At 41.9% G+C, this 10,630-nt stretch overlaps 1 protein-coding gene across 2 annotated transcripts in view; it reads right to left on the reverse strand.

Moving 5' to 3' along the window:
• LOC116850587 (titin homolog) overlaps window positions 1-10,630 on the reverse strand; it is a 41,094-nt gene that overhangs the window by 25,141 nt on the left and 5,323 nt on the right. For both annotated transcript variants that reach the window (XM_032829049.1, XM_032829050.1), the window contains exon 2: window positions 3,587-3,696. In XM_032829049.1, coding sequence (XP_032684940.1) covers window positions 3,587-3,650 — 64 coding nt within the window. In that variant the 5' untranslated portion in view covers window positions 3,651-3,696. The remainder of the gene's footprint in view (window positions 1-3,586; window positions 3,697-10,630) is intronic.

A 10,630-nucleotide genomic window follows, 5' to 3' on the forward strand; every position in this document is an offset into this window, starting at 1 on the left:
AATCTGGAACATTGATATTAACGCCATGTTATGCAAGGTGTTGTTTGTCAACTTTCCATTGTTTGCACAGAATTGGAATTATGAAGAACGACAAGAAGAGAACTATTGTACGTATATTAGTTCATGTTAACCGACGTTGGTGAGACCGAGGATTATCCTCCCGCTGTAATTCAGCACGTCGGCACACACCTCAGAACCTTCATCTTATGTAACGTACTCGCTTTTATCCGCTCGTTCTTTCAATTTATGTAACTGAAGGGATCAGCCTAAGAATGAGATAAATCCACAACAAGACCTACTTTAAACTGAAAATCTCTTAATCTTTAAGATGAACCTTGCGAATCATAGATTCCTCTTATTCTCGTGCCGAGGAGTTGTTCATTCTCTCGTTGCTTAGAAAAATCCATGTACTTTTCGGGAAAAGATACAATCTCAGAATACCGAAAATAGAGAAATATACATGACGATTTGTAATATTTTACCGCGAGAGAGGATCGAAAAGAACGAAAGAGAGAAAGCGAGAGAGAGAGTTCTCCTCGACCATGCCTCTGCCGACACTTTTTTATCCGGAAGACGGGGAGAAGGGAGGCTGCGAGAATCGATAACCGTCCCTCTGCCACGTCGAAAGGGGTTACGGCTGTACGAGTAGCGTGTGCTACGAAAGGGAGGAGAAAGAGAGAGACGAGCGTACATACGCGTACACACATTCGCGCGCACACCCGCGTACATGTACTGTATAGCGCGGCGCACACACGTGTACACATCGCAGCCCCCGACACGACCAGCAGCCCCGAGGTGGGAAAAACCGGCCGACTTGGTAACACGACGACAATCCCTTCGACCGACCATCCGCTTCGTTTTGCAGAAGGCGTCGACGACAATGATAATTAATGATTTACCTATCGCGAACTTGTTAACAATATCAATATCGATATATTACCACCCCCACTGACACGTTATCGATTAGTCTTTAGGTTCTAAGCCGGCGGGTGTGTGCAGTCGAGAGAGAGAGAGAGAGAGAGAGAGAGAGAGAAAGCGAGAGAGAGACAGAGACAGAGAGACAGACAGACAGACAGACAGACAGACAGACAGAGAGAGAGAGAGAGAGAGAGAGAGAGAGAGAGAGAGAGACTAACTCAAAGCTTAACTTCAAATTACGTTAAAAACTGCCGAGAAAATTTATGCTGCGATATTATAAATGCACATGTCCTTCGTCACGCTTCAAATTAAAATCAGCTATTTCTCGCGGTCTTTCCTTAGTCTGCGTTTCCCTCATTACGAAAATTTCTCAATTCTCTTATGAAATACCTTCCGCGGGAAATAATGTCAACGTAAGTTTCGCGATACATGGAAATTGTATCTGCATAGAATTTCCGGCTAATTTTCTCCCTCTCGAGCAGCGCTCCCGTGAGAATTTTCCGAGAAATTTTCATCTTCCTGGCTACATTCTCGCAGGGTGGTAGCGCGGGAAATATTTTTCCCGCTGGAAACAGCCTTTCCATGAAAATTTCCCTGATATCGCGTTCGTGTACCCGAGATAAGCGAAGGTGCAGTACCGCAACGTTGATAAGAAATATCGATCGTTCGCGAAGTCCGAAAGGGGGCCATTAAAGGAACCGACGTGGGAAAGTAAGGTAAGTCCGCGATTTGTAAGGTTCTTTAAATATGGAATCGCATCTAAAGCGGGCTTCGCGATTCGCGGCGGCCTCGCCTCTTCACCTTCGCCGCCGCACCGGATTCTTCGTCTCTCTGATCGAGAGGTCGCGCGCTAGGTGCAGCAGCTATCGCTCGCAGCGTTTATCGGCAAGATTTATCGTCGTCGTCGTCGCATCTGAACAAGTTCGATAATTATTTAGCCGCGGCATTGCGGCGTCGCGATCATCGCCGCCGCCGCCGCCGCCGCCAACGTTGCGATTACGATCTCGACCAGCGTGACTACTTTCGAAATCCCTTGTGTTTGCATACATATAACTGCCGCGGGTCTCGTGGATGACGCGTTACGCAATGCAACGAGCGCGAGAATACCGTACTCGGTGCACGCGCGTGTACGCGCGCGGGCGCACTCAGATACCGATAAGCCACGCATCGAAAAAAATACGACCGCCGTGCCGAGACGCAGAAGGAAGCAAATCCGAAATAATCGGTCTCGATGTATTTATGAACGACCATGATCGAGGAACGAGTTTTGCAGGTTGCAGGACGAGATAAGTCGAATCGACGCACCAGAATGTTACAGTCATTCGCAGAACAAATTTACAAATGAAGTACACGCGAGTGATAATACAGGCTGTAATGAAAAATCGTTAGGGAGAATTCGCACCCTGGCAGAAGGCAGGAAGGCAGAGGCCAATCGGAACTCGCGCTGGTGGTCAGGTGGTGGTCGACAGTTTCTGCTTTTCTACCGGCGCGAGTTCTGATTGGCTCATGCCTTTCTGTTTCCTGCTTTTCAGGGTGTGAACTTTCCCCTCGGACTTGTACCTCTGACCGTAAAAACGACTCAAGTAAAAAGAAAGAGTCGAGAATCTTTCTTTTGCACGTGTGTTTTCGCACGTATGAGCGCTTGTATGCGCATGACTGCGAGAAGAATTTGCATTTATTTATAAAGTTATTCACCACGGCAACCTTCCGCCACTCTGGGACTTTGCTGGGAAGAAATGAGTTTTTCGGGCTTGCATGCTCCTACAAATATACGCGGCATAGCGTGCGCCAGGGCCTTGAAAACAATCGGTACACCATCGCAATCCGACAGCCGTACGTTCGCGTTTATGGGGTCGACAATTGAGTCGCAAGTTTTACGCGAGGTTGGATTAGAACCCGGGACTGTCACCGTTTTTGTCCTCTCCTCGGGTTTATTAGATCCTTTTTTTCAAGAGGGAGAGAGAGAAAGAGAGAGAGAGAGAAAAAGAGAGAGAAATTTGCAATTTTCCAGAAGAGTGACAATCCTGAAATTACACGTCTTACTGACTTCCACGTAGCAAATTGTCGCGAAGAATTTTTCGTTGAATTTGGAACCAATTTCTCCTTGATAAAACTATCGCAGTATCTTATTATGTTGTATAAAAGAAAACATAAATAAACATGTATAAAATAGATGTAAATTATATTTCTCGATTTTTTTGTTATTTATTTGAGTTTTTTTTTAAGTTTGATCAATGTGTTGTTAAATGTTGAAATATCTTTATTCAATATTAAATGCGGACCTACTCAGCTTATATTATGAACATTTCCGACGAGAAAAAGTTAATCTGAAAAATTTCATTAAAAAAAGCATCGAAGAAACATGCGATGTATATGGGATATCTCCTTGTAAGTATATACGGAAGAATTATGAGAATCATTGACTCGGCGTTAATTGAGATCCTTAACCTAACAACCAACGAGTGTTTTCCGAGCAAAAATTTTGCGTTTTTTTTCCAGAAAGCAGATTTTTTGCAATTCAACAAGTCGAGCGTTAAAAAAACGCGCAGTCATGTGAATTATTCACCATATTGATCCGCCGTTCTTCATCGTCTATCCTCGATTTTACTCGTTATCGTGCGAAATCACAAAGTGAAAATTTTTATTGAAATGTCGCTGAGGGACTCACCTCTGGTTGGTGCCGGTGGAGCCCTTTTCGGGGTGTCGTCGGCGGAGGGTGTCCTTTCCCTCATGCTTTCCCGTGGGATCACCTAGCGTCATCATTCGGGCCTAAAACAACTGAAGGAACAAAATCTTGAGTTAACTGCGCCGCCGAAAACATCAATTTTAATAATATTGCTCTATTATCAGTAATAATAAATAGATTTACAACTATATGGTGCTGTAAATTGACGAATAAATAATATTCTCACGTAATACTCGGAAGTAGAAAGAGAAAAAAGTGTCACCAAGTAAGATAGGCATTTTTAAATCATTGAAATAGAAATTTCCAGAGAATATTGACACAGAAGAGAGATTCAAGAAGATATGAAAGAAAGGATAAGAGAAAGGATAGGGGAATCGTTTGGTGAAAATAAGAAAAGGACAGAATCAGAAGGATTCGAGGTTTAAGGTTTATATTTTTCTCCGTCTAATTTCAGTATTTACTTGCTTCCAGCGATGATGTAAAGAGGTGATCCATTTGCTTGCCTATTTGTTTATTCGTAAACCAGTTACATAAATAGAGTACGCGATAAAAAGCGAAGCGAGGAGCTCGAGTGACCCCGTGGCGGCCGTGAATTAAACGCGATTTACAAAATCCGCATTTTAACGACTTTAAAGAATCCTGCCGTGCGCCTTGAGGTATTCGCTTAGCTAGCCACGCGGAAGTTCGATAGTGGCGTGAACACGAGGGCCGATTCCTGCGGACGCTCTCTCGCGAAGAAAGAAGAAGAAGAGGAGAAGGAGGAGGAGGGAGAAGGAGAAGCGAGAAAAGGGAGAAGAAAGAAGAAAAAGGGGGACAGGGAGAAAGGTGTTTGCCTTCGCCGAGGATCGAGCCGACATCGATTTTCGAGAGAACGCACGCCGTCTGGCTAGCGCCAGAGTAGTGGAGAATTGTCGCGACGAATGAAAATGAATGGACGAATAAATGAATGACAAAAATAAACTGATATTACATTGATTAACATATATTTAAATATTAGAGAGTATTAAAGAGAATACTCCGCAGGCATTCATGTTTTTCGACATAAATTATCGAGTCAGCAAATCTAGTTGTGATTCAATTACAATTCGATCGCGTTAGATTAATTCATCTTTTTCAAATTTTTGCGTCAAAGAAGGAGTACAGAGAGATGCACTTGTCCAAGTTTCAGAAAGGTTCTGAAGCAGTAGATACTTAGATATCGGTCGTTAATCGAAGTCTAGCTCTTTTGGAAAAGTTTCCTCGACAAATAAGATAAAAGTTTTCATCGTCAGATACTCTCATTGTCAAAGTCAATTGTCAAATATCTCTCTCGACATTTGTAAGCATTAAAGAAAACCCACGATTTTAATAAAAAAATTGTACTCTCTGCAGGTGAAAGGCTTGTGAGAGCATGAGGAGCTTCTTATTACGTAACTCGAGCGAGAAAATGAGAAAATGTGAGAATGCGCGTTACTCAAGGGGGTAAAAATAAAAGGAACTTTAATAGCGGCAAGCACACACACGATATTTACACCGTTTTACGGTAATTTTCGTGAAATAAGAAGAGGCAGGAGCAAGGAATACGTCGGAGACCGATTCTCGTTGACTTTTGGGATTAAGTGACAACATGAAGTAGTAGGTGAAACATTACGAAGGAGGGCAAAAGGGAAACGGTGGCACAGACAGAGAAAGGGTGGGGAGGGGAGAGCGGGGAAAGGAGCGAAGAAGGGAGGGAGAATCGGTTGCGGGGAGTGCGCCCTGTATCCTGGGTGGAACTTAAAATATCGAGCGTCACGCACACCGACGCTGGCGCCGGAAACTCGGGAAACGCGGCGTCGTGGCGCGCCACGCCGGTTTGACGCGCGTCGAGGAGGAACCTGGAAATAGAACTTGGACGCGAGGCACCGCCTATTAAAATCCCCCCCGGGAATCGGCTGAAATTTTCAACAGGTGAAAAAAGTGGAAATTCCGGTACACGCCGTTTTTTCGCCGTCGCGAGCTACGCACTGAGAGAATCCACTAGCGATCTCGCTGATCTCTCCCTCGCTCTCTCTCTCTGTCTCTCTGTTTGTCCCCTTGTCTCATTCGCGTGTGCGTGTCACGCGCGGAAATTCCTAAACGATCCAGCCACTATGACGTCGATTTCGCGTGTGCATCGAATCGGCGTAACGCGGCAAGGACGACCGCGCGAGTTTGCCGAAGAATGCATCTCGCATGTGAGAGACTGCATCGTTTCTTTTTTAGAAAATAGTTGAAGAATATATTTTTATGTTATTGAAATAGAAATAGAAATAGAATTTTCTGGAAAATTGACATAGAAAAGAGATTCAAGAAAATGTGAAAGAAAAAAAAATGTCTGTTGCATCTCCCGTTATTAATCGATATTTCGAAATCAATATATATGTGTATGTGTGTGTTGCAACAAACTGCGAATCAACCTAAAACTTATCTTACAAAGTTCAAATAGTAGTTTTTTTCGCAATGGAACGAAAAAATTAATTAATTAATAATGTTTCAAGCAAGGACAGGGATAGTAACATCGATAGTTTTCAATCTATTATCGACGTCTTTTAGAATATAAATACTGCGATGTCATCTTTCTAAACATTAGAAATCAGAACCACGAGAGTGAGCGTGGTTCGTAATTCTATTTCGTAATTTCAATTAAACAATAATTACACGTTCAACGCTACTTCCCATGTATGGTTAAATATAATTTTGCGACGATTAACCCTCGACATTTATAGTCTTTCTCTCGCTTACTCAATCACTTGCGACAGCGGCAATGAAATCTATCGCGTATTTTGTATTAAAAATGTTATATAAATGTTATATAAATTTTGTATTAATAACGAGACAACGGAAGTTTATGTTTCCTTTCTTGTTTTTTTATTAAGTTTTTAATTTTAATGGAACATCTCGTTTCATGGGCGAGTTGTTCAAACACTGTGAATCTGTCGGCTGAGTACTTTTTTATCTCGTTCGATCGCCGAACTGAATCACAACAGACGAATATTTGTAAATCCAACCGTCGTCCTAACTTCGCGTCGTTTGCCAGGCATGCTGAAACGTGACATTCCAGGATGGAAAAGTCCACAGCGCTGTGCTTTTATCTTTTTTTTTCTCATCTTTTCTCTTCCTCTAAAACTGTAAAAATTCAATTCTCACCGATGTGGTGCGTAATGCTAATCAGCTATAGCTGATAAAAGCAGTAATGAGATGTGAGTTTGCGGGAAATATTTCTTTACATGCACGCCTTTGTGATTTTCTGTGATAATGAGATCGTGTTGATGATATTTATACCAGTATTCTTAATTAATAAGATACGTCACTGACAGTCGTGACGACGATAAACTAACATAATATTATGCATGTGACAAATCGTGAGGAGATACAGCATCTTCGTGTCGCTATTAATTGTCGTCACGAATGACATTTCGAAATAGTTAAGATATCACCGAATGCAAGATAACACCCGTATAGCAACTTATACAGGGTGTTCCAGCTCGATGTCACAACCTCTCGTAAGAACGTAGAATAGATTGAGATGAATAAAAAAGTTCGATACCGTTTTGTGAAAATCGCTATAATCGAGATATTAATTGTAAAAGATATACGAATAATCACGCATGATATGGTAGATGAGTTGTAATGGCGACGTCTGCCGTCGTGTATATTAAGTCCGCTTGTATATTAGGTCAAACCAAGCAAAAAATTCTTCTACCATTTAGATAACCGTGTAGATTTTTAATTATTAATTAAAGAAAATTGTCGCGCATGATTTTCGCGATAATGCACTAATCTTCATTCATTAATAACTAAACATCTACGTGGTCACTTGTAAAATGGTAGAGGACTCTTTTGTTCAGTTTGGCCTAATATATAAGTATACGTGACGGCAGACGTTACTATAGCTTACCTATCCTATCGAGCGTTATCATTTACAAATCTTTTTTAATTAATATCTTTAATTAGTCCCGATAGTTATTGCGAATATCGCAAAACGATACTTTTGTGTTCATCTCAATCTGCTTTACGCTTTCACGAGAGATTATGAAATCGAACTAGAACACCCTGTATAACAGCAAATACAAATTATCTCTCGCAATATTTGTAATAACAATTTATAAACAAACACATATGTATATATAAAATAGAATGTTTATATGTTAATTGTCTGTTAACTCCTAAACTCTTTGACCGATTTGGACCAAATTGTGCATAGTTACTCTCTGAGATCCTGCGGGAAATAGGTTATATGAAATCTGGCCCATCTCCTTCTTCTGATTTCATCCCCTTGACATTTTGTGATAATTTAAGTTTAGATGTTCCAGATATAAGGAGCTCAGCAACATCGGGTAGTTTTAACCTAGTATCTTATTATAGAGTACGACGAATTTTGCGCAAAAAAAAGATGCATTTTTCAGTACTTATCCGTGATATTAGAAATCAAGTTCATGAAGACTTTTTGATGTTGCTCTTCGATAAAGTTGTATGAGAAAGTTTAAATTGATCGTTTAGATTTCTTACGTCGAACTCTAAAGAAGTTCGATTCGGTCACTAATGTGAGTTACCGATATGAACCGGACAGAGACGTCGAATTAATGAAAAAATATACCGATAATTAATATAATTTCGTTGCATTATCAACGCCTACGGAACCGTGTTTAATCAGATTATTCCAGACTCCCCAGATCGAGGCCCTATTAACGGCGATATATCGTTTCCGGAGCGTATTTACTCATTCTCAATTACAGTACGCTAATCATAAACTGCGATTAACCTTTTCGCCGCGGCATATTAAATTATCGTTATGATATTAACGACAAACAAAACACAATGATATGTAGATCGCTAATCAGACAATTACACATGTTAATTCTATGATGCATGAATGTGTGTTAAACAACAGATGTGCTCCTAGCAACGCGGTAACAGCGCAATGTTAATATATTATTAATACACACACGCATACGATAATTTCGCGCGAATTTCGTTTCGTCATTCTTCCCACAGAGTTGCGCCGATATCGATTTTCCGATGATACTATTCTATGATACATTAGCGTGCAATTTTCTTTACTTTTCATTCACGGCATGAGAGCCGTCATGTTTTAATGCATTAATATTAGATCGGGCTAATATATATATTCGTCAATTCTCATTAACCGCGGTGATCTTTCGCGGGAGAAACTGTCGGTGGTTTATTCCTCGCAATCTCGCAAAAAGTGGTCTGCAAAATCCACGAAAATCCATATTTTCCTTCGCACCCGACGGGACTTACGGATGCGCGTCACGAAGAACGTAATAAATCTCCATGAAGCTGAGACCCTATTTAGAAAAGTTTGGAAGAGCCATTACTTTCTCGCGCGTTTCTTATGGGTTTTCCCGATTCTTCCTAATGGTGCTCTGTGTTCCCTCGCGACTCCCTGCCACAATCGATCGACACGTTCCACACACAGGCGATGTAAACGTAATACAACTATTCATAATTAATAGCCCCCCAAGGGTTATAGCTCTTACATTTGTTGTATGACATGTCCGTTTTATCTACACTGTGTTGTTCCTTCATTATCCATCATGAATTTATCAGCTGTCATTGTTCGACATTAATGTACAGGATGTCTCTTGCAGAATAGCGCGGTGGATCTGAGATACCTCGTTTCGATCTCATCTGCTGTTCGCGCAGACGGAAAATTCCACTGAGACAGAGACAGAAAGAGAGAAAGATAGGGAAATATACACCTGTCGGTATTTCCATCATTGAGACACAGTATATATAAATAATAACAATACAACGATGAAAAAAATATTACGAGTCTCAAGGATAACGTAAAATAATCACGGCGGTACGACAAGAAAATGACAATAACAGTGTAATTATATCACTATCGCTACGCAACAAGTAACTACCGCAATTGTTATTGAAAAATCATCATTTACAAGTTGAACGAGTGACGTCCACGTATACAATCGACGAAAGAGAGATAACGGAACGTCGACGAGGTTAATCTCACGAAGCGTGAATTTCTTTTTTTTTTTCGGATAATCGCGTACTCAAGAATTGCGCACCTGCGGTATCCAGGAGCGAAAAATCCCGTCTTCAACGTGTGTCACACGTGAAACACCATGCGTGCCAGAGTTAATAGTGCATTAAAGTTATTACTAGAGAGAATTACCGTACATGTACATACGATACTGCCTAGGTATAACCTATTTATCCCGTTAAACACGCATTTTCCGTGCGCCACGTCTGCGAGATTTTCCTCTTTACTCTGCTTTACCGCTTCACACATTTCTCCCTGACGAAGACCACCCTGTCTTCGGAGAATATTCTCAGTGTAACATGCAGATTTTGGCGGCGACTAATTTTAGCGAAATTAAGCTTTCCAACGGCAATTAGTTTGTGCTTTGTCCCTTTATATCCGACTTCGATACCGATCTTCGTTCCCGTTCTCGTGAAGAGAATCTCGTCAAAGAGAATCGATTTCGAGGCCGCGAAAAATTCATTAAGCAGCGGAGTATAAATTGATATGTAGAAAAATATCCCGCAATTTACACGATTTTTACGCGAGCTCTCTCACGCGCGCGCGCGCGATTCGATCTCGAGGGAAATAGATCGAGAGATCGGTGAAACGTTGCATTGCTCCACAGCGAAATCGGCCGTGCTAGCTGCGCTGGCTAACAGCGAAACGAACGGTCGCGGTCGTGGACAGCGCCTTACGCTTCTGCCGCGCGCAACGAGTCCAGCTGACCTACTTGCGACGTCGACGTCGACGTCGACGCCGTCAGCGTCGTACACTCGCGTCGCCGTCGCGCCGCGCCGCGCGGAAGATACATCTCGCAATCCCGTGCAGCGTGAACGCGTTCGCTCTCGTACTGGGCACTGCAATTTCAAACGTCATCCCGACACCTGACGTCATATCGAATGTCGCGACTTTCATGCGATACGAAAGTGGCGATAATTTTTAGAAATAGGAAAGAGAGAGAGAGAGAGAGAGAGAGAGAGAGAGAGAGAGAGAGAGAGAGAGAGAGAGAGAGAGAGAGA

This window comes from Odontomachus brunneus, unplaced genomic scaffold, assembly GCF_010583005.1.
Source record: "Odontomachus brunneus isolate Ranch 3 - 2012 unplaced genomic scaffold, Obru_v1 Obru_scaffold_149, whole genome shotgun sequence".
Classification (NCBI taxonomy): domain Eukaryota; kingdom Metazoa; phylum Arthropoda; class Insecta; order Hymenoptera; family Formicidae; genus Odontomachus; species Odontomachus brunneus.